The sequence below is a fragment of the Lactuca serriola genome, chromosome 1 (genome assembly GCF_051521515.1).
Source record: "Lactuca serriola cultivar US96UC23 chromosome 1, Lser_US96UC23_V15, whole genome shotgun sequence".
Classification (NCBI taxonomy): domain Eukaryota; kingdom Viridiplantae; phylum Streptophyta; class Magnoliopsida; order Asterales; family Asteraceae; genus Lactuca; species Lactuca serriola.
In genome coordinates, this window is record NC_136408.1 from 215691944 (window position 1) to 215719638 (window position 27695).

Here is a 27695-nt window from a genome sequence, read left to right on the forward strand (position 1 = left end):
CTTAAGTATGACATGAGGACTTACTTGCAGACACAGGTTGGGATTTTCTATCAATCTGCATTACAATTGATTTGCTGCTTAAGTTACCATCCCTCTTTAATTCAATACATATAGGTGCGCGAGTTGCACCACCTTCACCAGTTGGCTGCTCAACTTAATTTGAAAATTGAAATGACTTGTTTTGTTATCATAATGAATTAGAAAAAACATAAAGTGAATATATATGTCCAGATTGAATATGAAAATAAAGAAAAATGAAGGTCGTACCAGAGCAAGATGCCCAATCAAACTGTTCAAAACTGCTGATTTACCTGCACTCTGAACAATTGGTAGCCCATAATTAGAAATGAACTATTTAAGATCCATAAATTGGTAAACCTGAAAAAGCAAAAGGGTAGGCTAGCAAGATCATATTGGCTCCATGATTAGCTAAACAGTAGACCCCTAGCAGTTGATGAGTGGAGCTTGATCTAGTAGAAAGCATAATGCAAATTAATACTTCGACATATGGCATTAAGCAACAGTAGATGAGTTTCTGCTGCAAGCAATAGTTTTGAATCACCTATATGCTAAATTGGAATCTAAGCAAAAATAGTTCCCAACTACACTTAGAAAAAGATCCATCAAAAATAGGGATCGCAACAAAAACATATCGAGAGATCCACTGACTTAGTCAATCAACACAAAAGCATGTAGTCGGATCAAAAGAGCGCATGTAAGACAAACTTACGGTATTGCTAAGAGCAACAAAATTAAGAAATTTGGAAGGGTGTTTTGAAGAAGACGATGAATTTGCATCCCCAATGGCAAACACCTTCGTGGGGTTTGAAGAAAGGGTTGTTGACACGCTCCGGGAAGGTAAATGCATCCCCAACGGTCCAACTCCGCCTATTTATTTCATCGGACCTTTGATCGCCGGTGGCAATCATGTGGATCCTAGCGAAAACGAGTGCTTAAAATGGTTGAATTCACAACCGAGTAAAAGTGTAGTGTTTTTATGCTTTGGGAGTCATGGTGTGTTGAAGAAGGAGCAGTTGAAGGAAATAGCTATTGGTTTAGAGAAAAGTGAGCAAAGATTCTTGTGGGTGGTTCGAGATCCGCCACCAGATGACAAAAAAACCGACTCGAATTCCGGTGGTGGTAAAGAAGTCGGTCTGGATGCGATTCTTCCTGACGGGTTTAAGGGTAAGATTGGGGATAAGGGGATGGTGGTGAAGAATTGGGCACCACAGCCGGCGATACTTAGTCATGAGTCGGTGGGTGGATTTGTGAGTCATTGTGGGTGGAACTCGGTGCTTGAAGCGGTGGTAGCTGGGGTGCCACTGGTGGCATGGCCATTGTATGCGGAACAGAAGATGAATCGAGTGTATTTGGTTGAGAGAATAGACACAAGAGAGACAGAGATATTGATTCAGGTACGATTGAGAGGTAAGAACATTTAATCATTTGAAGAAGAAGGAATTTGGATGGGCGAGGTGGGGACGAGGAAAACTTGTTTCCTGTGAGATCCAAAGCACAAAAGCCCTAGTTTTTCCAATTTTGGGATGGCGTGTCTTTAACATGTGAGAACGTGGGTGAAGGTGGGGGACCTAGGGCTTCTTGTTGGAGGCGCTGGAGGTGGGTGAAGGAAGAGGCCATAGGGCTTCTTGTTGCTAATTCGAAGATCAACATCGATGGTAGAAGGTGGAGGCATCAGTAGAACGAACAAGGTAAAAAGAGAGGAGATCGAACCATTTGGTGTGAGGGTCGATTTGGAAGAAATCTCAAACCCTTAACCTTAAACATGATGTGAAGCAATTGATCCATAATCTTCTTCGTCTCCGTCAATTCCTTGGGCTCACATAATCGGACGATGGTGGTAAATGAAGCATTATTCGAGAAGGAAGGTGCATCGCCGTAGTTTGAGGCTAGAAGAGGAAATGAGGATTGGAGGTAGTGGATGTGGATGAGGGGTGGAGACGAGGGAGAAGAAGGTGGGGGTTTAAAAAATTTGGGGATTTCATTTTCCCTCGGACACGCGCGTTTCTTAAAAAAAATATAAAACGACATTCACAGATGACGCACAAGTGCCTTCCGTGTTTTTAATATTTTTACATGAGACACTAATTTAAAGGCACTTAGTAATGTGCGACCTAAATCCTTAAAATTTTTGAAGAGATGATACTTTTTTAATGTCACTCTCTAATGCGTAACATAAATCAAAGAGCGTCGTGTTTTGCGCGTCGTAAAAGGCTGTTTTTCTAGTAGTGACCCTTTCACCTTCAAAGTAATTAATCACACATAATCTCATTCCAAGAAAATCACACACTCTATAAGTTCAATAACTCATGCATTTCAAACTCTCACACCCTTTCACCTTCATTATATATGTAGTTTTATTAGTAAATTTTTCTTACAAAAAGTCCTCATTTGGTTGAAGATATTATGATTCAAAAGTTTTCATATAGTTGAAGCATCCACGATCCAAATATGATGATTTGAAGAAATGAGTTATGTCGCATCGATGGTAATTGTAATATGATTTTTTCTTTCAACCAAAACAAATGAAACTTTTCTAATCTTTCTTTATATTCAATTTCTCATTTGACATTTATATGTGATTTATATGTATTACTCAATCTTGAATGTGATTCTCCAAACATCAATGTTTTGCTTGGAATATCTTTCTCATTCTTATTTTTCAAGAAAAACATTTTGATTGCAGGTTAGTAAAGAATGTTGGATTAGTGTCTAAGTCCATAACTATTTTTGTATGTACTTGACCCGATTATGAGCATGGTCCTTTTGGGTTGCCTTCACCATAGCAATATGTAGGATGAATTAAGAAGAGAGAGGTTTAAATATGATTTAATAATATATTATGAAAATAATATATTAAAGGAGAAATCATATTGTTTAATTAATATTAGTCAATAATTAATTATGAATTAATTTTGTGGCTAAAAGAGATTAATTAAATTTAGGGGACTGGACTGCAATTATTGGATAATTGAGTTATTGGGCTAAGGAATGCTAAAGGAATAAGGGGTGAACGAAATTATGATGGAAGCCCATCATATTTTCATGGCCTTATCCAGAAAGTTCCATGGGCTGCTTAGAGTTTAAGCTGTCCATTAGGGTTTTGACTGGAACTCTAGTAGCCCACACAAGTATATAAAGGACCCCTTAGGCTCCCAAAACGTGGACAACTGATTCTCTAGGGTTTCTAGTCGTTTTTGGGAAGCCTCCTTTCTTCTCCTCTTCATCCAAGTTGCATAAGGTGTTTGTGACTCCATTAGAGGTGCAGCACTTGAGGCACTAAGCTTTCTAAGGCCAATCCAAGCAAGGAATTGATTGTTATTGCTATATAACAATCAAAGGTAATTTTATAAACCCTAATTCAGTTTATAATATGTTAGATCTAAGTTTATTAGTCTTGGATTCAAAGCATGTACAATAGAGAAACCTAGATCCAAGCATTAGGGTTTGTATGAGCACATAGGATTGTTCTTATGCCTAAAACCCATCAGTGGTATCAGAGCCAGGTTGGTTTCAGTTGTATGTGATGCTATGTTGAATTATTTACTGAAAAACGTTTTTTTTGGCCTCTGCCCAACCTGACTCGGCGAGTCAGTGGATGAACTCGGCGAGTCTATCTGACTCGGCGAGTCCAGGGGTCAGACAGAGGGATTTTCGGGTTTTGGCTGCTATTTTGACTTGGACTTGATGCTTAATTTTTTTTATGAAGTTAAAATCCGAATTTTATCTTAATTAAGTGTTTATCCATGCCAAAACAATAGATAATTTCAAATCTTTTAAATATTGGTTGTTTATATGATAAATATGGATTATTTAAAGTTATTTGGTAATTATCTAATGACTAAAATAAGATTAGGTCAAATATAGATAATTATGAAATTAATTGTTTAAGTTATGTTATTTGTTATTTGATCCCTTATGTTTTGAAAAGTCTCAAAACTTGCCCTCAAGTTTTGGGATTTAAAAGTTGATTAAAAGTTTAATTTTGAAATGTTAAATTCTAAAACCCTAGTAATTTGAAAAAGTTCAAATCTCACCCTTATGGTTTTATTAATTAATTAACATGTATAATTAAAAGTGATTTAATAAATCCATAAAGTTTTGGTTTACATTTAATTAAATTAAAAGTATAATTCACTAAATTAAACCACCTAGTATTTTAAAAGTGTAAAATACACCCTATACTATATATAACATTAAAAGTCTAATATTATATATGTATGAGTAATCAGTCAGTCTTACCGTTAGTAGGCCTCATTCACGAAGCTGGTCTATAAGGGGTGTTTAAGGAAATTGCCTATAAAATGGCGATTGAATGGGTATCCACTCTTACCCACCGCACTCTTGACTAGTGGAGGGTCGTTAGCCGAACGGGTAGGATAGGACAGAAACCTTCCATTATAAGTATAATGAAGTACAAAGTAACTAAATGCTTTTTCAAATTCCCAAATCATAGTTACTTTAGGAAAAATGTGAAATTGTATGCTAATCCATAGAATTACACTTCGTACCCCTGTCAAACGTTAGTGGAGCGTGTGTGGTTAACCGGCACACTAATTTGGGATGACATTGGTAGCAAAGGGTGACTCGATGTTTGTCATAGATCAATGGAGCGTGTGTGGCTAACCGGCACATTGATTAGGTGATAGTAGCATTGGGTGCATCACGTGATTCGTATGGTTATTCACACCTTGTTTGTGATCCTCGGCATCCCAGTCACAAATAGTAGGGCATAATCGAGATTAAACATGCCATTGAAAAGTTCAATGAATCTCAAAAGATCTAGGAGTTTCAATTCATTTAAAACTTAATATTCATTTTCGTTTTCATGGTGGAAATTGGTAAATCGTCATTTACCTACCTTCAAATATTTTGCAACTAGATTACGGCATCCCTTTTCTAGGTTGTAGAATATTGTGTTGGATCCTAGCTTGATGTTTCATTTGGGTGTTACATCAAGAATTCTAATCAACATAACTTGAATTTTCTCCCATTTTGTAGATGTTTGAATCTTACAATGGTCTTCCTAAATCCTTTGGAACAAGCTTTCCAAATGAAGATGACGTTCCGAGATACGATCAAGGAAATGAGAGTCATGCTTCACTTCCTCCACCTCCTCCAATCGTTCTCCCTGACCCACAAGTTCAAAGGCTTGAAAAGTTCAAGCTCACTCAAGCCCTTTTGGCAAGTAAACACGAAGATGGGAAACCTGTGTGTACACACGTCTTAGAGATGAAGTCACACATTGATAGGTTAAGCATGTTGGGTGTCGAGATTTCAAGCGAGTTGGCTGCTGACTGGGTTCTTCAGTCACTTCCTGAATCATATAGTGAGTTCGTTAGAGAGTACTATATGATGGATCACGACGTGACCCTCATTAATCTCACCTATTTGCTTATAGTTGCTGAATCAACAATGATTTGGCGTGCTGGTCAAGCAAACTTGTCTGGTGAATCAAACTCCCAAAACTTCAATGGACACTGGCAACATTGGAAGTGCAGAAAGAACTAAGTCTGTGATTGTCCGATGTGTTGTGCAAAGGAGTCCATTTGCTTTTATTGCCAAGAGAAGGGGAATTGGAGACGAAGCTGCCCTAACTACCTGAGAGATCTAAGAGATGGGAGAGTCAAGACGTATGGCTCTGCTTCAGGTAAAATCCATTATCTAACTCTTTTGAGTTCCTATTCTAGATTCTTAATACATGATGTGATAAGATTACATTTTGATGCTTTGTAGGATCGAAGAAAAGAGAGGAAGCTTGAGGGAAGAAGTGAGCTGAATCTAATCATGAAGAAATGGATTTCGATCGCATTACTTGAAGAATGGATTCTTGAGCTACTACTTGGAGTTAGAATAGATTGTTAAGAAATATGTAATAACATAGTTTTTCAATTGAATTGCATTGTAAGGACAAATTTTTTTCCGCAATAAAATGAATTTTGATTTTATCTTATTTATTTATCCTTGCGATGGCATGTATGAAAAAATTGATGTTTGAATGTTTCTATTATTAGCAACAATGAATTTGATTCTTAATTATGTTATTTGTGGACATATCAAAAGTTTACCAAATAGGGAGAGTTTCTCATCGCCCAAGTTTCAATTGGACAGAAACTTGGAATCATGCAATGTGTATTGTATGATGAATGAAAAACTTTCACATTTAGGAAACTTAGACTAATTCTTTGGCAAAGTGTCAATTGAAGGACTAGGAGATCAACTACACTAGGTTGTGCGTTGATCAAGTCCACCACAAGAGTGACAAAGATATTCGTCATGATTTACTAAAGTTTAGTAAATATGATTATACTTACAAGATTAAGTGTAATTCTAAGTTGATTGAAAGAGTTTCAATGAATAGTAAAACGAATAAAGAAGAATCAAGTAGGCAGAAAGATAAAAATTTCTCCATTCTAAGAAGAAAGGAGAGTACCTTTTATTATGTTTTATGATGAAGTCTTAATGATTAAGAACCATATCTCAATTGATCCTCTAAGTGAGTCTTAGTGCATTTGCATGTCTAAGAAGAGGAATCAAGAATTGTAGAAATGGTTAAATCAAAGAGTCAATCATACTTCGTTCCAATATCAAGTCTTAGAGTCATACTCCAAGATTGTGACATTGAGTGACAAGTCTTATGTAGGTTTATAACACTCATCAAATGTGGAATTTGGAAAAAATTTCTTATTCTTGCACATTAGAGATTGGTAAGTTGTGATGTCTTGGATAAGACAAAGACCAACTAGGACCAATTTGTGAAGTGTTTTGTCTTGATAAGAACTACACTAACTGTTGAATGTTTGCTTTGTCAAGAAATGTTTCTTGACAAGAGAATATTATATGTCAAGGAGTCAGTGGGAGTCTTAATGGTCTTGAAAGGTTTCAAGAACAAATCAAGAATATACCTTATCGATCATCACTAGCACACGACTTGAGGTTTACAACCTATTGTGCTGACATTATTTTGTTTTTGTGCCATTCCAATTGAGTTAATTGCGTATGTGAGTTCTATGAGTTCTCATTTGAATGCATACTAGAGCCTTAGTCGATGGAAAGTACATTGATATGTAAGGATAAGTTACTAAACTACTTGGAAGACATGGTGGGCACTCGTGTTACCATAAGGCAAGAAATCAAGATTAAGAAAGTTCAGTCCATATGAGTTTGGATTTGTCGCAAACCTTGGTTTTGGCAAATTCACATGGATAGGAACTCATACACCATAAAATATAAGTGTCATAAGATTCCCTCCTTCATGAAAATGACTATGAGGAAATGCTTTCACTAAAAGAGATTTTAAGAAGATAGCGATTGTGAAAATTGTATTCTCAAAATTCGATTATGGTTACGGCATCCCTTTCCATAGTTCGAATTATGAGATTTGGCAATTAGTTTCAACATTTGGAACTTAGTAACATAAGTTCTGAATTGTTTAAACACACATATGAGCTATCTAAAACATAGGTGTATAAGGTTAAGAAGCCTAGATAAAGGCTTATCGAAGCATCTGGTATTAGAAATATGAATTTTAGAAATTCAATAGGCATTGTTTTCTGAAAGTTCATTTGTTTTTTGAATACATGTCAAAGCTAGTGGGAGCATAAGTGTTATGCTTATATGATAATAATCATCATGATAGTGGGAGCATAAGTGGTATGCTTGTATGATTATTATGGCGAGTATTGCAAGTTAGCAATATTAATTATAGAAAAACAAAGATTCAATTTGCAAAGTTGCATGGGTTGAAAAGTTGTTTTAATATAATTAAGGGAGAGAATATTATACGTCATTTCAAAATCTAAAGCTTAGATTGAGAAATTTTAATATTTTCAGTCAAATGATACATTGTGTGTTCTTAAAATTCGATTATGATTACGGCATCCCTCTTCATAGTTCGAATTGTGAGAACATGACACATAAAATATTATGGCAAAAGATTGGTAAAGTATCATATCTTTGTGTAAGACATTATGCATCGTGTCCCATACGCTTCGGGTATAGGATCGATTGCAAATGCTATAATATTTTACCATTCTAAAATTTTCCAAATGTCTAGCGCATTAAGAGGGAAAAAGGACTAGAATTGGTTTTGATTAAAATAATTAAACAACTATCAAAGGATGATCCAAAGTTCACTGAGGATTGGTCGCTTGTGAGTAGTTGGAAGTATGGTATTGGATGGACCATATCGACATTATTATGAATAGATAAGATTCTATTAAGAATGAGTTGTCATATGGCAAATGTGGAAATGTTTCCATATTGGGAGTTGGATATTGAGATGATATGCCTAGATTAGAAACTTTTATGCAGGAAGGATGTTCAAATGAATGTACTTTGAATGTGAGACTTCACGTCTATGGAATTGTCTTGTAACAATGTCCGATAGAGTACTTCAAAATTTCATTAGCCAAGTCTTGGTGACTTTTGTGCTATGACTTTATGAAAGGATCGTTGCATAAGATGTTAGAATCTAGCATATTCTAATAGTAGCAAAGAACCTTGTGTTCTTACACTAATGATAAGGATTGGGAATTGTGAAATGAGCATCATTGAAAAGGTTTTTCAATTGATCTATTTCACAAAGTAAGGACCATAGGAAACATAGTGTGCATGCTTTATGCATGGGACAGCTATTGTTGTAATTTAAGTAATAAGTTGATTTTATGAAACAGTAAATGATAATAATGAGTAATCAATATGGTGGTTAAATAGAAGTGTTTTATTTACTCTCACAAGTTTGAGGCCATATAGGATTAAGTATTATTGTTATGTTTCAATTTGAATGTTTTGACTTCCATAATAACTAGGTTATTCAAACATCCACAGTCAGTCATACGTTGGGAGTATGTATGAATGAAGACTGTCATGAATCTGTCTGTAGATTGTCTGAAGTGTTTAGACATAGCACAAATTTGCTGCAGAGTTCATGAGTGCTTTGATAAGATTAGAGTATTGGATTAAACCCACGCTCACTTGGATCACTTCATACATTTATCACGAGTGATTAGTGAGACGATAATATTGTATATTCTTGAAACCGAGACATGTGAGTTGTTATTTGTTGGTCGGTTGCACATTGATAATAAGTAAACGCACCAGTAACTTGGTGTTATAAAACTTATTGTTGTGTATGATTCGATCAGTAAATGCAAGCAAGCATATGAGTCAAAGTTTATCCATTCCTTTTACTCAAAGTGGGATAAAAGCGATATCTGTGGGCCTCTCGATGATTTAGTGATGACACCTAAGCGCTTGGCCAAGTCGGGACTAAGTTGATGTGTTCAATTGTAGTCTGTTATCAGTCATCATAAATCGGAAGTCGGGAAACAGTATAGAGAGAATGATTGAAATTCATGTCTTTTGTCTATACGATATCTTGAGAAAGGAGGAATATATAATCCCTTATCTAGAGGACACGCTATCTGATAAGATTAGAGTTGACAGCGGCTTTTGAAAGCTACGATTGTTGATCAGGTTCTGAAGTCATATGGAAAATAGTTATTAGACTTATCCAAGTGGGAGACTGTTGGATTAGTGTCTAAGTCCATAACTATTTTGGTATGTACTTGACCCGATTATGAGCATGGTCCTTTTGGGTTGCCTTCACCATAGCAATATGTAGGATGAATTAAGAAGAGAGAGGTTTAAATATGATTTAATAATATATTATGAAAATAATATATTAAAGGAGAAATCATATTGTTTAATTAATATTAGTCAATAATTAATTATGAATTAATTTTGTGGCTAAAAGAGATTAATTAAATTTAGGGGACTGGACTGCAATTATTGGATAATTGAGTTATTGGGCTAAGGAATGCTAAAGGAATAAGGGGTGAACGAAATTATGATGGAAGCCCATCATATTTTCGTCCATGGCCTTATCCAGAAAGTTCCATGGGCTGCTTAGAGTTTAAGCTGTCCATTAGGGTTTTGACTGAAACTCTAGCAGCCCACACAAGTATATAAAGGACCCCTTAGGCTCCCAAAACGTGGACAACTGATTCTCTAGGGTTTCTAGTCGTTTTTGGGCAGCCTCCTTTCTTCTCCTCTTCATCCAAGTTGCATAAGGTGTTTGTGACTCCATTAGAGGTGCAACAGTTGAGGCACTAAGCTTTCTAAGGCCAATCCAAGCAAGGAATTGATTGTTATTGCTATATAACAATCAAAGGTAATTCTATAAACCCCAATTCAGTTTATAATATGTTAGATATAAGTTTATTAGTCTTGGATTCAAAGCATGTACAATAGAGAAACCTAGATCCAAGCATTAGGGTTTGTATGAGCACATAGGATTGTTCTTATGCCTAAAACCCATCAAAGAATTGTCATCAAGTTTCTATGGTTGAATGGTGTTCAATAAAGAAATAAAATTCAGAAAACAGATATAGGTTTTTATTTTTGTTTGAGCAAAGTAGACGAATGTTAGTTTTTTCTTTTGATTTAAACGTATATTTATGTAATATTTTTATTTATATATTCAACCACCCAATGTTCTTATTTATTTTATTGTAGTTTTTCTATTTTAATTATGTTTATTTTCTATCATTTTTTTTTGTTAGGTTATCCTACACAACATATTTACAAGACAATGTTTAAAATATAACATAATTTTTAATATTTGATATGTAATTATGATGACTTATCATGCTATGTTCTTCATATAATCATCATATCATATCATATCATACTATATTATAAAGGAAACATTTTTTCTTTCACCACATTCATTTTAAACTCCCAACTTTTCATATTTCCATACAATATACTAAATTTATTAACTTAAATATGCTTTTAGTTGTAAACATTATCATAAATGGAAGAATTTGTGACTTATCAATATGATATACTTAATTTGTTAACTTAGATATATAGTTAAATAAATAACTTACATTAATATATCAAATAAGCTTAAAAATTTAGTGTAAAATTTAAAACCTAAAATAAAATATCAAATAATGTTTAAAAAAATTCAATATATATTTTTTAACATAGTTAAAAGGAAAATATTAAATATAATAATAATAAAAGAACCTAATTTCGAATTAACTAAAATGTGTCTGAAAACTATATTCTAACAATATATTTTTAACATGCGTCGCGCGAGAATTCATCTAGTGGAAGATATTTAGATGACGAATCAAAGGCAAAGGGATGGTGATGGGTGGTTTCAAAAGGAGATAAGGAAAGAAGTCGATGAGAGGAGAGGTATTTACTGGCAAGAAATCATATATGCCTTGTCTTTTTGTGTTCTTGTAGAAAATCACCAGCCTTGTGCCTGAGGAGAAGAACTAAAATAGATGTGTTTAGATTTTCTTGTGATGGTGTTGATTGATGATGGTGGGAGATGAAGTAGCGGCGACGACTAAAACTTCATGGAAAGAGATGGACATGATGAGTTGTGGTAGGGTGGGAGTGGATGGATGAGGTGGACATTTTTTATTTTTTATATTATCTAAATTTATAAGTGAGTAAAAGAAAATTTAAAAAAAATAGAAAGGGCAATATAGTCTATTTATATGGATCAATGACCAAAACAAGCAAGATTGGAAACCACATAGATGCATCTTGTCCATTTTACAAAGGTCAGACAAAAATACAAATCTACCTAAACCACAGGGACCAAAACAGTAATTTACTCTTTATCATATGTTCTATTTTGTCCTTCGTCCCCTAGAACAACTTCGGAGTCTTTTTCTTTCTCCTAGTTTTTCTTGGCAAACATTCAAAAAAAAAAAAAACATTTTAAGCACGCTTTAGTGAAGCACATCTACTTAGGTAAACGATTACAACTATTACTCATTTACTATGTTTTATAAAACATAAACCACCAAGTATTCCTATATTCATAACATGTTATAATCATCATGTTAGACTTCTCCTAGCATTAGAATCTAGCTTCAACACAAAACCCAAAGCATGACTATCAAATGATAATGAACTTGATTCGACACCGCAGCATGAGGAAGATAAATCACAATATCATATCGATATCGAATACAGATTCTCATCTCCTTACTGAAAACCTAACATACTTATAAAAAAAAGACATCTCAAAGTAACATATATATACTATAGTGATATGAGATGATTTTTCCGATCACGTCAAGCGGTAGCCACCGTGATGTGGTGGTGGAGTGGTTGCACCGCCTTTAACCGCCCGTTTATTTCTACCCTCCGGTTGAACCTCGGCGGTGAGGGATTTCATTTGTTTTTGAAGATCGGAGACCGAATCCGTCTTCCCCTTTGTTCCTTTTTTCCCGTGAACGAGTTTGAGTTCGAGTCTGTAAAGGGCACAATCGTCACATTTGGTGATTTGGTATTCGAAAAGATGCCATTCGAGGGATTTCATGGGTTGTGGGTCCATGTAATATGACCTTTTTAGCCATCCGGAATCATTGATTACTTGTTTTCGGGATTCGTGCCAACCGCGTCCGTTGTAATCGGGGAGTGATCGTTGTTTTCGGTTTCCGCTCTCGAAAGCCCGCCGTGGCTTATCGAAAAATAGCCACTCGCGGACCGTTTCACCCTCGAAAACCGCAATGTCGAAGAGGTCTGAGAAAGGGTCAAAAAAGGAATTAATGAATATAGAAGAGCGATTATCAGTAAACAAGTGTAAGTATGTTGCCAATATGGGTAAAAGATAACTTTTATACCCATTTTATTATCTTTTATTTTATTTTTGTTATTTAATTACAATTTATATTACCCTTAGAGTATATTACATAAATGGTCCCTGTGGTTTGATCAGAATAGCAGGTTTGGTCCAACTTTTGAATAGTTCATAGGTTGTGTCCCTGTGGTTTCAAACAATTACACTTTTTGTCCCTTTTGGTGGTTTTTGATTATTTTAACAAAATATAAAAGTAAATGGTGAAAGATTGTTAGCCAAAAGGGACCAACAGTTTAATTGTTTGAAACCACACGGACACAACCTATAAACTTTTCAAAGGTTGGACCAAACCTTCGATCTTGAACAGACCACAGGGACTATTTCTGTAATTTACTCTTACCCTTATCATTATTAAATATATCCAGTTATCCACTCCACCCTTTTTCTCTCCCTTTGTCCATCCTCCATTATCATGTGTAAAATAAATTGAAAAGGGTATAATTGCCATTTTACATGAGTCAAGGACCATTTACGTAAGAAATTGAAACCATGGGACCATTTGTGTCAAAAAAAAAGTTAGGGACCGAACATGTGATTTTTTATAAACAACAGGGACCAATCGTGAAACTTTGTCTAGTTTTTTATAATTGTTTCCGATAGACAATTATAAAATTCAAACAAACGAACAATAAATAAACAGTAAATTACAGTTTTGGTCCTTGTGGTTTGGTTGGGTTCACACTTTTAGTCCAACTTTTGAAAACTTAATAAGATGCATCCATGTGGTTTAAAAATTTTACACTGCACGTCCCTGGTCCATTTAAAAAGACCATTTTACCCTTTCTTATATCTTTTATTTTTCCGTTACACATTTCTAATTTCTTTTATATATACAAATATATACAAAAGAAATTAGAAATGTGTAATAGAAAAACAAAACCATAAAAGAAAGGGTAAAATGGTCTTTTTAAATGGACCAAGGACGTACAGTGTAAACTTTTTGTATATATAAAAGAAATTAGAAATGTGTAATAGAAAAACAAAACGATACAAGAAAGGGTAAAATGGTCTTTTTAAATGGACCTGGGACGTGTACAGTGTAAATTTTTTTATATATATAAAAGAAAATAGAAATGTTTAATAGAAAAACAAAATGATAAAAGAAAGGGTAAAATAGTCTTTTTAAATGGACCAGGGACATGTACAGTGTAAATATTTTATACATATAAAAGAAATTAGAAATGTGTAAAATAGAAAAAATAAAACGATATAAGAAAGGGTAAAATGGTCTTTTTAAATGGACCAGGGACGTGTACAGTGTAAATTTTTTTAAAACCACAGGGATGCATCCTGTTACGTTTTCAAAAGTTGGACTAATAGTGCGAATCTTACCAAACCACAAGGACCAAAACTGTAATTTACTCATAAATAAAAAAGGATAGTAAACTAACCAGGAGCATTCCAGGGGGATTTAGCAGTAGCTGCCCCCTGACATTCGGGCACACCAACATTCTTTCCCTGTGACTTGGCAGTCAGGGCAGCAAAAAGCAAATTATCCTTCAACTCAATCCCTTTCGGTCGGATGACCGGTTTCATTCCCGGGCAGCCTTCCGTCTGAGCAACTGCAGCATGCAAGCTGCTGCAATAGTCCGGGCACCACCCCTGGGCAGGCCTCGGGCAGTCCCAAAGAGAACATTTTGGCCCTAAGAAAGCAGAAGGTGGAGGGCTGATATTCGGTAGAAAGCTCATCATTGGAAGTAGATCATCATTTCCCTCCTGAATAATATTATTATTATCATCAAATGAAAAATAATCCAATTCCCTTTCAATTTCAATCCCTGAAGGAGACCCTTTGCTTTGACCCGTTGACTTTGACTCTTGTTCTTTCTGAAAGAAAGAAATATTGCAGAGAGTCAGACAGATGAGGAGGGCATTTACGTCTTTTGCACAAAGGAATCAAGTAATCCATTTTGCTTACAAAGATTTCTATTAACAGTTTTATTTTATTTTAGGGTTGATGATGTTTTAATGGAAAGTAACTTTCGAAAAATTTCAATTTAGTCCCTCACAAATTGCTCCTAGATGATATTATGGTCTTGAGAAAAACCAAATGAAAAATAATCCAATTCAGTTGAACCGTTGACTTTGACTTTTGTTCTTTATGAAAAAAAAAAGACACGTTGCAGAGTCAGACAGATGAGGAGGGCATTTACGTCTTTCGCACAAAGAAGAGATCAAATACGAGTCATTGCAGATAGATGAGGAGGCCATTTACGTCTTTTGCACAAAGACACATTGCAGACAAATGAGGAGGGCATTAAGGTCTTTTGCACAAAGAAGGGATCAAAAGCAATTCCATGTATCATATTGCAGACATATGAGGAGGGCATTTACGTCTTTTGCACAAAGACACATTGTAGACAAATGAGGAGGACATTTACGTCTTTTTCACAAAAAAGAGATCAAAAGCGAGTCTGTGTATGAGACAGATGAGGAGGGCTTTTATGTCTTTTGCACAAAGACACACTGCAGACATATGAGGAGGGCATTTACGTCTTTTACACAAAAAAAGGGATCAACAACGAGTCTGTGTATGCAACTTTATTGACATGTATAAAGACTATTGAATCCATTTTGCTGACAAGGATTTCAATTATTATTTTTATGTTATTTTGGGGTTAATGATGTTTTAATGGCAACTAACTTTCATAAAGTTCAAGTTTAGTCCCTCACAAAATGGTTTTCATCAGAAAGTCACCCGAAGTGTGGTTTTCGGATCGAATTGTATCAAAAGAAATAGCTTCCATAAAATAAACATTTTCATCAGAAAGTCAATCGAAGTGTGGTTTTCACAAAATGATTTTCATCACAAAATGGTTTTCATCATATATGATCTTGTATTATTAGCTGCATGTCAGTATAACCACAAAACAAACCTAAACTTAATCACAAAAAAAAGGGAAAAACAAAAACTCACTTTGTGAAAAGCAGCATTTTCACCAGTTTCAAGAGCATCAGGGTCAGGTTTTGGGGGAGCTAGCCCACTAGTTGCATCATCTTCCTCCTCACAAAGTTGTAACAGTTTACTTATGTCTGGGGAAGAAAGCCCAAAACTTGCACCCTACATGAAAATATTGTAATTAGGGTTCAAATTCTTGTGTATTGTATACATGCAAGACCACACATGACATGGTTACAACTTATATAGGATTCCAAAAATAGAATCCAAAATGACTCAAGCCATACATTTTAAAAAACATAAACAGCAAAAATTGAAGGATTTTAGGACAATTTGGCATTACGAAAAGGGGGTTTTTAATGACTAACAAGATCAAGTTTAACAATAAGTGATACCTGTTGTAAAGAAGAAGCAGGTGAAGGTTCATTGAGTTCATTCTTCCATTCTTTAAGCATTTGGTTGACTTGTTCTTCAAGGACTGCCACGTCAATACCACGACTCTCTTTTCTTGCGGATTGAAGATCTGTAAACATGCCATGGAGGTCCTCTACACGGTTTTTGGCCCTGTCTTTGAGTATCTGGTGAGAGCCAGACTTGCCTTTTGTTCCTTTCCCCATCGAAGAATAATAGAGCCTAATCTTTTCCCTTTCACTCGGGAACTACCTGTCAAAATCCAAGGTTAACAATTGCTTTCATTTCATGAAGAACTTACAGAATCATAGTGAACCATTGGATGAAAATCTAAACGAAGAGACCACGTACGACCGATTTAAACCACAAAAAATGAAGTAAAGTGAATGGGAAAAGCGGAATCAGAAACCCTAGATGCATAGAAGTACAGAAAATCGATCAATGCCCGCAAATTTGTTAAGAGACGCATCGAAGACGAGATCATTACATAAAAATTACAGAAAAGAAAGGGGTACTTGATCGGGAATTACCTGTTTCTGATAATGATCCGATGAATGAATGATAGAGAGTTAGCTAGGGTTTGGATTCTCTCTTCGAATCTGCTACACTTTTTGTACTGCTGTTCGGTGGAATGGAACGCAGCAAATTCGTTTTCTATGCGAAGAGGCAAACAACATGCCTCAACTCCGCTTGGTCAGGGTACGCGGCAAAAATAAATAAATAAATAACACTATTTTCTTAATTTTTCTTAATTTTTTTAAGGGATAACTAAGTAAAGTCTCTAGATTTTGGCAAAAGTTTCAATAAAGTTTTAAAAAAAAAATTGAATAAAAAAGCTCAATAAACCGGATAAATCGGACAATTTAGCCATTATCATCCGGTGACCCTCGTTTAGCCGGTTACAAAAGTCTACATGGCATCTTAATGGTGACTGTCTCGTTGACCTCATTAATTTAGGGTTTTTTAAAAAAACCCTTTTTCTCGTCTCCTTTATTCCTGACAAATCGATCGATCGATTATGCTCGTGTCCTTTGGCGATGGATGAAGTATTTGAGCCTGACACAATCGACGTTCAAGTTGATGATTTTGTAAAAACCAAATCAATTTCAAGAGGCAAAGATAAATTCTTGAATGTTCTTTGTGAAGACAGTGATGACGAATCAGTGGAAGGTGAAGGAGAGAATGCTCAAGTGGAAGTAGATGATGAGAAAAACACTGAAGTATCTAGTGATGAAGATGAAATCATATACTCCATCCATAATCTGAAGGTCAAATGGAATGTGATGAAACCGATTATTGGAGAAAGGTATGAATCTAGACATGAAATGAAATTATGCTTAACAATTTATTCCATCTATAAGGGTTATAAAATTTATTTCAAGAAGTGTGATCGTGGTAGACTAGTGGTTGTGTGTGCTAGTGATCCAGAAAAATGCCCTTTCATGGTTCGTGCTTCATGGATGAGTACTGAAAATTCATTCCAGGTGAAAAAAGATGAATGATAGGCATACATGTGTTAGGAATTTTAGTAGTTCAAGGCTTATGAATCCAACTTGGATAGCAATGTAGTTTGTGAAAGAACTAGTAAGGAAACCAAAGTTAAAATGCAAGGAAATGCAGGCAATAATTCAAAGTAAATTTCATTGCAAGGTTCCATGGTTAAAATGTTATAGATCAAGGTGTAGGGCACTATCCTTAATTGATGGCAATTTGAGTTACCATTATGCAAGAGTGTGGGATTATATACATGAACTAATAAGGTCCAATCCAGGTAGCACAGTTAGGATTTCTGTTAATATTAGCCCTGATCAGACTACAACTTTTCATAGAATATATGTGTGCTTTAAAGCAATCAAACATTGGTGGAAGATAGGATGTCGTAGGGTTATAGAGTTGGATGGGTGTTTTTTGAAGGGATAATGCAAGGATGAGCTACTAACTGCAATAAGTAGAGATGCAAATAATCAAATTTACCCTATAGCATGGGCTGTTATGGAGGTTGAAACAATGTTAATTGGAAATGGTTCTTGGAACTAGTTAGTGAAGATCTTTCATTGGATGATGGCAGGGGATTGTGTGTCATTAGTGATCAACACAAGATAATGACAGGTTTATTTAATTCATATCATCTATTATAGTTTTTAATAACAGTTACTAATATATTTTTTTCATTTCCTAGGGTCTTGTTGAAGCAACAAAGGAAATTCTACGCTATGTAGAGCACAGACAATGTGCTAGGCATATTTATGCCAATTTTAGAAAAGTTTATATTGGGATACAATTCAGAAACATGTTTTGGGCAGCTGCAAAATCCACAACATAAGGTGATTTCAAGATAAACGTGGATAGGGTGCATATGATCATCTTATGGCTAGAGAACCTCATACATGGTACAGGGCATTTTTTTGGTAGTGGTTTGGCATGTGAGTTTGTAGAGAATGGGATAGATGAGTGTTTTAATGCAGTCATTGTAGATGCTAGAAAGAAGCATCTTTTGGCTATGCTTGAAGAAATAAGACTCTACATGATGGAAAGGTTCTACAACTTAAGAAAGGAAGCACATAAATTGGAAGGTGATGTGTGTGAAGCAGCACTTCTAAAGATGGAGGAATTTGTTGAGGATATAAGGTATATTTTGTATTTCATATATAAATGTAGCTTTTTAATTAACTGTTATTACCTTTATAATAACCTAAATGTTTATATTTGCAGGAATTGGTATGCAATTCCAAGTGGTGTTAATTCATATTAAATTAGGAATGGCTTTCAAGTTTATGGAGTTAATTTGGAACACCAGTACTGCAGCTACAGACTTTGGGAGATAGTAGAGATACCTTGAGTGCATACACAAGTAGCAATCTTATACACCAACCGAGATCCAAAGGAAGTCATTAGCACTTGGTTCAGCAAGAGTAATTACATGGCTACATATCAATCTAACATACTTCCAGCCAATGGAAGTAACTTGTAAGAAGAAACTGGCTATACGAAGCCCCTTTCACCTATAGTTAGGAGGATGCCAGAACGAACCAGTGTTAAAAGAAGGAGACATGTCTCTGAGCATGAAGAAAAATACCCCCAAGTGTCTTCTAATGGAAGAATTGTACAGTGCAAGAATTGTCTTTAAAGGGGACATAATAAAGCTTCTGAAAATCCAAAGGTTATACCTAAGCCAAAACCTAAAAAGAAAATATTCATACCCAACTTGGATCCTAATTTGACTAACTGGACAGAATCTAGAAAAGGTGATAGAGGTGGGGTAGTGGATCTGGTAGAAGAGGTAAGAGAGGTGGTGTTAGGGGGTCTAAAGGAAAAGGCAAGAGAGGTAGAGGGAATACAAAATTTGGTGAGGGAACTTCTAATCTTGATGAAGAAAATGTGGTGACTCCTACTATTGAGAGTGATAATGAAGAGGCAAGAGATGTGGAGGGTCCTAAAGTTGATGATGAAATAAGAGTGGATGTAAAGAGTGATATCGATTTCATGAGATAGTCGAATTACACTACATAAGATATTTTGGACTGTCTTGGAATCAATGAGGAAGAATTATATGAATTTGAGGGTCTAAAACATGTACCTGTGGAGCTTGATATATCATAGCTATGGTTTAGAAAATAATTTTCGTTTATTGTGTTTAGTATGCCTAACCATATATTGATATGCTTGTTGCAGGGTTTTGAATTTTCTAGCTAATTGACTGTAGAAACAGTCTTTGAAAGTCAACCAATTGTAATGGGTGCACAAGGGATGGATCGGGAGGGAATCAATGTGGGTGGGGGCAATGAAGAGGATTTGGAGTTGGAGATTATAAATCAGGAGGGTATGGATACAGAGGGAATCATTGAATAGGATATGGGTATAGAGGACATAGGTGAGGAGGTCTGGAACAAGAAGGTAAGGATCAAGAGGGCATGAATTAGGAGGGAATCAATGAGAATGGCATGAATCAGGGTGGAATAGGTGTACTAGGGATGGATCAGGAGGGAATCAATGAGAATGACATGGGTGTACAGGAGATAGAGCAGGAAGACCTAGTTGTGGAGGACATGGGCAGGAGGCCAAAACTGAGAAAGAGGAAGACTTTAGAGAGGATAACAAAAATACAATTGAAGAAAGTGGTGGATGTCAAAAATAGGAATAGGATGAGTTCATCCAACCCGCTTAGTCTAGATTAGGGTGTTTCTAGCCCATGCTTTTGTGAAGAGCATGTACAAACTTTTAGCTTTGGGCAACTGTTGATAGCCCCTTTGGTTGATAGCCCCTTTTTTTGATAGCCATATAAAGTATAGGCTTTGGGCACCTTGATTATGTTTTGGGCATTTACACAACTAGCCATTCAAACATTTGGCTTTGGTTAATATTACATGTTCTATGACAAACATGGTTAATATATCTTTAATTTGACTAACTTGTGTATGTTTATGTTGTGTTTGACTTGATTCTATTGTGTATGTTAATGTTGTGATTAATTACATTGTTAAGTTAACTGGAATTCCAACCATGTTTGATTCCAGCCATACTTGATTCCGGTCATGCATGATTCCAACCATACTTGATTCCGGTCATGCATGATTCCAACCATTGTTTATTGATTCAATTCATTAATGATTCCATTCATGTTTCATTCCGTTGATTGTTTATCTATTCTATTCACTCATGATTACATTGGAAGCACTTATACATAAACATAAAATTGTTAATTCATTTCACTTAACAAAAGGAGACAACATAATACATACTACACACACCAATTAAGACATTGATAGTACACTAACATACATAATCAAAACACATCAAACACACCAAAACACTACTTTCTATACATCTTCTGTCTATCCTACAAATCCTTCAACATCACCAACACAAAAACAAAAGAAACCATGAACACATAAAAAAGATTTCAATTTTCCACCTTCTTGTCCATTCTGGACTTGAATGGCCACTCCTTCCATGGGTTGATTTGCCACTAGTGGTTGTGTCACTGGTTGTTCCACAATGTCATCAAAAAAGTTCCCTTCAACTTGTTGTTGTCCATAGTCCCTGAAAATTACATTGTTCTCCAAATTAACATTGTTGTGATATTCTAGTAAGGGATTTGCATACCATTGATTTGGTAGAGGAGGATCCACCCAACGAAGAATTTGCAGTCTTTGAGTACATCCTGATAATTTGGGCAACCTATAAACCTTCTTCCTGGGTTAAACGGAGTCTACAAAGTCCATTTTCCAAAGGGATCACCGCAATAGCACCTGCTTCTCAGTCGATTCATCACTCTTCCATTTGAACTTTTGTTTCCTACAGAAGATGAAGACGACATTTGTGGCTCCTCCTCTTGCTTCGATTTTAGGGCACGAACGAATGAATGATGTATATATTTAAGTTTCATTAAGTGACTTACCATCCACCTAAGCATGCCCAGTCCACGTAGACTTTTGTAACTGGCTAAATGAGGGTCACCGGATGATAAGGCCTAAATTGTCCGGTTTATCCGGTTTATTGGGCCTTTTCATTTAAAAAAAAAGTTTAGGACTTTATTGAAACTTTTGCCAAAATATAGGGACTTTACTGTAGTTATCCCTTTTCTTAATTAAAACATTAAGGATTTATTTTATTTAGGCTATGTTTTACGTACTAGCTGAAAAGCTAGCTGTTAAATTAAAAGTTAGTTAATAGCTGAAAAGCTAGCTGATAAAAAATAATGTTTGGTAAAACTAGCTGAAATATATAAAATTACATAAAAGGACATGTGAGAGTATGTGTTTCTATAATTAATTAAGGGGTGTATTTGGAAATTTTTAATAAAGCTACTAAAAAACTAGTCTAAGTAGCTTTTTAAAAAGCTAGCTTATACGCTACTTTTTGGCTTACCAAACACGACAACATAAAAAAGCTCAAAAAGTAAGTTAGTTTATCAGTTAGTTGTGGCGCGCCAAACACAATGTTATTAGATTAAAAGGCTACACGGAGTCGAGTCCTCAAACAAGTTCGCTAACGCTTAGTTTCTAAGTTTAACAACAGAAAAAAAGGAAAACATAATTTTCTTTTGTGTTCCCGAGTCTGAGAGAAATAGAAGGAAAATTTATTATTTTTTTCTTTCTTTCCAAATCCTCCCAAATCGGAAGGAAAGTCAGGAGGGAAAATTATCTTTCTATTTCTCTCAACTTCCTTCCATTTCCTTCCTTTAATGAAACCCGAGAACACCAATTTCTTTTATTTTCTTCTCATTTCCACATATTTCATATTGTTCTCTCGTTAAGTTGAGCTCGGTAACGGGGTCTAAGGTTCACCAAGGAATTGAATCGCTAAGGGGCTTGCTATGCTCGGTCACTATGGGCTTGGCGAGACCAGAGAGAAAGAATTGCTTGAAGTTGATTGCTTGCAAGAAATTTGACCGGATCCATCATTTTCCAAACAAAATTACACGTTTTTTTATTAAAAAAACATTTTTTAGTCGATTTCAAAATTTCATGTAACATCTTGATGTTGAGAATTTGAGATATTATATTTTTAACCCTATAAATGAGAGTTAATTGCATTTTAGTTATTGTGTGAGAGAATGGTTGCAAAATGGCCCATAGTGGCATTGTTGTAATTTTTGGCGGAGCACACGTACGTTGGGTGTACACTTTGTATGGTGGGCGTACTAGTCAAATCCTTAAACCCTAATATTTAGGGTTTGGACCATATTTAAGCATCCTTATATCCTAAGTCCTTTTCCTTTCATTAGTCTCCAGCCCCAATTTCAACCTTTGCAAAACCTAATTCGTATTTGAGCTATATTAAGCCATTTGTGGGTGTTATGGTGGTCTTAGAGGAAGAGGGAAAAGAGAACAAAAGCACCCCTTTACAGACGCTTTTGGTCACCAAAGGAGCAGACCCATGAATACATCTTGTAAGCATGGAGCAGACCCTGGTCTTCAACTTTAGACACGGAAAGCAACTGTTTGATAAAATGTCTTAAAGGTGCCATGAACTACAGTTAAAACTTAAAACCTCAAAGAAAATGGGTTTTATTTCTCTTACGTGGGGGAATTTCGCCAAATCAGAGATGCAAATATGGGTTTTATATCGGTTTTATAACCTCTTACATGGGGGAATTTTGCTAAATCAGATATGCAAAGCAAGTGTTAAATAAATTATCTGAAGGAGATTATGATTCTTCTTGGGTCAGGTAAATACAAAAGCACAAGAAGATCCAGCCTACAGGGGGATCCCAGTGGAAGTGATTTTAGATATGGAATCACCATATTCATATCCATGGGATGGAAAGACTGTTCATAGTTTCATCACCATGCTAGTGTCTGAGTTTTACATGGTTAACCCTCACTTCCAAACACAGATAGTTATTTATAATAAGGATACCCATGGAGAATCACTGCATGCGCTCTCTGTTGCTCTTAATCTTTTGGAAAAGTCAAAAATGCAAGCAATTATAGGTTCAGAGTTCACAACTGAAGCAATGTTCCTAGCAGTATTGGGAGACAAAGCTAGAGTGCATATTCTTTCAATTTCACCATGTCTCTCTTGCAACAAGCATCTTTATTACCTTCAAGTCTCACAAAATAAAATCTCTGAATTTAAAGGCATCACTGTAATGCCAGAATCCTTTAGATGGAAGGAAGTTATTGTTATCTATGAGGAAAAATGATAATGGAAGAGATATGACAAATACTCTAAAAACTAAGAGCATACTTGTAACATGTAGGAGCATAATTTCAACCTTTTGGAGTAATGAACTATAACGCCCGCAAATCCGGGCTAGTCAATTTAGAGGAAATAGGGGTCGAAAATGACTTTTCGACAAAAGATTATTTAGGATAAATAATCTTAACCAAGTTGTGGAATATGTCTCAAGGTTTCCATACATATAAAGAACGCCGAAATTCGAGTTATAACGAAGAAGTTATGGCCCGTCGAAGTTTTACGGCAAAACCGGCACGACACCGGGAAGCGTAAATAGTGAATTTACGATAGAGCGAGATTTAGCCTTAGAAATCTAAACGAAAGTTGTAGAATATGTTAAAATAAGAGCGTCGATAAAAAGAACGCCCAAATCTGACTTCGTATGAGGAAGTTATGATTTTTCTAAGATTCGGCTTAGCAGTGCACGACCCGAAACTCGAATTTTAGTTCGAGTGGTTTTTGGCTTACACGACCTAAATGAAAGTTGAAGATCTCATTAATAGGAACTCAACGGTAAAAAGATGGACAGAAACGGAGTTCGTATGAAGGAGTTACGAATTCTTCGCGGTCATTTAACAGTCTAAACGCCTCCTACTGTTAAATTTGAGATCGGTCGAGAATAAGCCGACGGAGTCTAAACGAAAGTTGTAGATCTTGATTTTACCTACGTGTGGATATAAATAACGTCAAAAACGGAGCTCGTATGCGAGAGTTATGATTTTTCTAAGTTTGAAGGCTGATACGCGATAGGGGGTGACGTGGCACCACCAGAATTGGACACGTGGCATCACCAGAAGGCCACAACATGTACCAACTCGGCGAGTAGGTCAGTCAGCACCCCTATAAATAGAGGTGCCGGGCATTCCAACTTCCTCACCCCTCAACCCTCTTCTTTCTCTCTCTAAACTCTCTCTCTAAGCCTCCCTAACCCCCTAAAAGCCTAGGTAAACCCCCTAGCACCCGAAGGAAGCCCCGAGGCTCCCGGAGTCCCGAGAAAAGAGCCTTTTGGCTCGGGAACGCTGCTCCAGCGAAGCCCGGTTTTCGAGAAAAAAACCCGCTGTAAGTGAGCTGTACTTATCCTATCTTTAGTTTAGCTTATGTTTTAATATAGTAATGTTATTAGGACCTTATAATAAGTACTTGGGCTATTATTATGGGTTATATAAGTATCGTTTAACGCTTATATAATAGTAATAATAGCTAGACTACTAATTAGTCGCGGTGAATATTAGACTAAACCCTAGTGGTATTGGTACTAGGTTTTATCGAAGGAAAATCGTTTTGAGAGTATCGAAGTGCTGTTCGCGTGCTGAGTCACCACCTACTCAGGTGAGTGCATAGTCCCTTTCATCTTACACATAGATATGAAGTATTTTATTTAAACTACGTGCTATGTGTACATATTATCTGAATACTTGCTGTCTATGCTGGATGAACGTTTTATACATGTTTTAAATAATTTAAACTGTATATGTATTTTATACGAATATGTTGGATATGACATGGGTAGATGAACAATGAGAGATATAAGATGATGAGAGTATACATTGGCAGCTATAGACTTAGTGCCTATTAGACAAACACCGGTAGTTATGGACTTAGTACCTGTTAGACGTTGGTAGCTATGGATTTAGTACCTGTTAGGAATTGGTAGCTATGGACTTAGTACCTATTAGTTGGACGCTGGTAGCTATGGATTTAGTACCTGTTAGGAATTGGTAGCTATGGACTTAGTACCTATTAGATGAACATTGGTAGCTATGGATTTAGTACCCGATGAGTAGACTATAGCAGCTATGGAATTAGTGCTTTACGAACGAACATTGGCAGCTATGGATTTAGTGCCAGTTCTATAACCCTGGAAGTAACGGACATCGGAATAAACGAATGCAGGATAGATGACTCTTAGGTTAAATCCTTAAGAGTAAAGAAGATAATGGGGATGGGTAATTGGGTGGATTGTTTGATTATTTAACATAATAATTATATTATTGTGGGTTGAAAACCCTATGTACTCACCAGGTTTCCCAACCTGACCCACTCAGTTTATTTATATCACAGGTGTTGATATGAAGTCACTTTACACTGAGAGATTTAAAGAGATGTAGATCACTAGTGTAAACAATTGTAAGTTCTGTTTATGCTTATGTTTCTGTATTAACGATGACATCCCAAACGTTTTAAAATGAAATAAATACGTTTCTTCGAAAATGTTTTAATAACGTATTTACCATGTTTTTCTGGGAACAAATTCCACAACACTTTTATAAAATGATGTACTCTGATTTTTACAAAGCATAAACAAACCGGTCTTTTCTGGCCGTGATTTTGGGGGTGTCACAGTTGGTATCAGAGCATTAGTTTAAGCGAACTAGGAATATGGATTTATTTCTAGACTTAAACTTAGAATGCTAAGCGATGATTGTGCGGTGTGAGCACTAGCTTATTTTAGGAATGATGCCTAAATTGCTTTTATGTGCTAAATGCTTTGTGCATGATATGTTGTTATTTGTTCGGATCTATGGTCTGTTGCCGACCGGATCTGGAAGCCTTATGTGTTTAGGATTCTAAGCGTTTAACTACGATATTAGAACTAGCATATAAACGTTTCAGGGTGATAAGGATGATTTAAGACGTCAATCCTAAATTAAGATCTAGATTCACCTTATTCGGTGTATAGATCAAGATGGCAAGAACCCGTAGCGGAAACGTAAACGCAAATGGGAACAGAAACCAACCCCCAGTGGTTAAGCAAATACCTGTTGTAGAAGAAGTTGCGCCTGAGCCAGTCACCATGGCTGGAGTTCAAGCCATGATTCGGGCTATGTTGGCTGAACAAAGGGAAGAAATGAGACGGATGTTGAATAGGGACGAACCTACCGTACATGTTGAACCGACGAAGTCAGTTCCCGAGCAATCTGAGGAAGGGAACTACAGTCGCCAAGTGAGTCAAGTAGGGACTCAAGGTGAGCAAAGGGATGGCCCAGAAGGGAGAAACAACAAGGATGGGCGGATGTACAAGAATTTCTTGGGTGTGAAACCACCAAGTCTCTCAGGAAGCCCAAAGCCTGTTGAGATTATGGATTGGATCTCCGAGATGGAAATGGTGTTTGAGAGCTGCGACTGTAGCAAGAAACAGAAGACTGTCTTCGCCGTAAGACAACTAAAAACTGGAGTCTTGAGCTGGTGGAAGCTATTGGCAGATACGATGCCACGAGGAGAAGCCATAAGGATGTCATGGGAGGAGTTCTTGGAATAGTTGAAAATGCAGTACTGCTCTAAGATAGATCTGATAGACCTAAACAATGAGTTTCAGAACCTGAAGAAGGGGAAGATGAGTGTTGATGAGTATGCCACTGCATTCACCGAGAGGATGAAGCTATTCCCCTACTTGGTGCCTACTGAACTCTCCAAGATTGATAGGTTTGCTAATGGACTTCCCACTGACTTTGGCCTAATGGTCAAAATGGCAACTACCTTGAAAAAAATTGTTAGGGCAGCTAAGAACGTAGAGGCCCAGATAAGAGCTAAGGGTCTAGAAAAAGATAAGGCAGGAGAGAAGCGGAAGTTTGAAGGATCTTCAAGGTCCAACAAGGAAAGAAAATTCTCAAGGCTTGGAGGAGGAGATGGAGGTGAAGCGAGATGGTGTGATAAATGCAAGAAGAAGCATGGTGGAAAGTGCAACGAAGAAGTGACTTGTTACAAGTGTGGGAGGACTGGTCATTATTCCAAGGACTGCACACATAATGATAAAGTATGCTATGGATGTGGAGGCAAGGGGCACATGTCTAGAGACTGGCCAAGGAAAAATAAAGCAGCAAGACCAGAAACGCCACCAAGGCCAAGGGCATTTCACATGATCCTCGACGAAGCAGGGAACCATGCGAGGAATCAAGAATGAGGACTTCTTACCCGAAGATCGGATTATGTAGTAACTATAGTTTCGTATGATGTAGCCTAGTAGAGGCATAGTCTAGGGTGAACTTGAACACCTATGTAATCATTTCA

The 27695-nt window shown here is 36.2% G+C and overlaps 1 protein-coding gene and 1 pseudogene across 3 annotated transcripts; one reads left to right on the forward strand and one right to left on the reverse strand.

The window, feature by feature from the left end:
* The first annotated feature begins 803 nt into the window (after nt 1–803).
* LOC145065966 (UDP-glycosyltransferase 88B1 pseudogene) lies at nt 804–1442 on the forward strand (annotated as a pseudogene).
* A 10499-nt stretch (nt 1443–11941) lies between these two features.
* On the reverse strand, nt 11942–16697 carry LOC145049333 (transcription factor VOZ1-like). 3 transcript variants are annotated; one of them, XM_078997764.1, is made up of 5 exons: nt 16535–16697; nt 15989–16256; nt 15612–15755; nt 14086–14410; nt 11942–12576 (listed from the first exon to the last, which is right to left on the reverse strand). In XM_078997764.1, exons 2-5 carry the CDS (start codon nt 16208–16210, stop codon nt 12122–12124), a joined length of 1146 nt encoding a protein of 381 aa, XP_078853890.1. In that variant the 5' UTR covers nt 16211–16256; nt 16535–16697; the 3' UTR covers nt 11942–12121. The 3 variants fall into 3 exon arrangements, with proteins under 3 accessions (XP_078853890.1, XP_078853882.1, XP_078853885.1); XM_078997756.1 differs by having other exon boundaries at nt 14086–14521; XM_078997759.1 differs by lacking the exon at nt 16535–16697 and adding an exon at nt 16356–16456 and having other exon boundaries at nt 14086–14521.
* Between the last annotated feature and the right edge of the window lie 10998 nt (nt 16698–27695).

What these genes read in the sequence shown, in the direction of transcription:
- LOC145049333 (XM_078997756.1), bottom strand. Translation starts at nt 16,210, where the DNA reads ATGGGGAAAGGAACAAAAGGCAAGTCTGGCTCTCACCAGATACTCAAA. An exon ending in CTGCTTCTTCTTTACAACAG is followed by an intron (nt 15,756 to 15,988) that starts GTATCACTTATT and finishes ATTTTCATGTAG; the next exon opens with GGTGCAAGTTTTGGGCTTTC. An exon ending in AAAATGCTGCTTTTCACAAA is followed by an intron (nt 14,522 to 15,611) that starts GTGAGTTTTTGT and finishes TCTTTCTTTCAG; the next exon opens with AAAGAACAAGAGTCAAAGTC.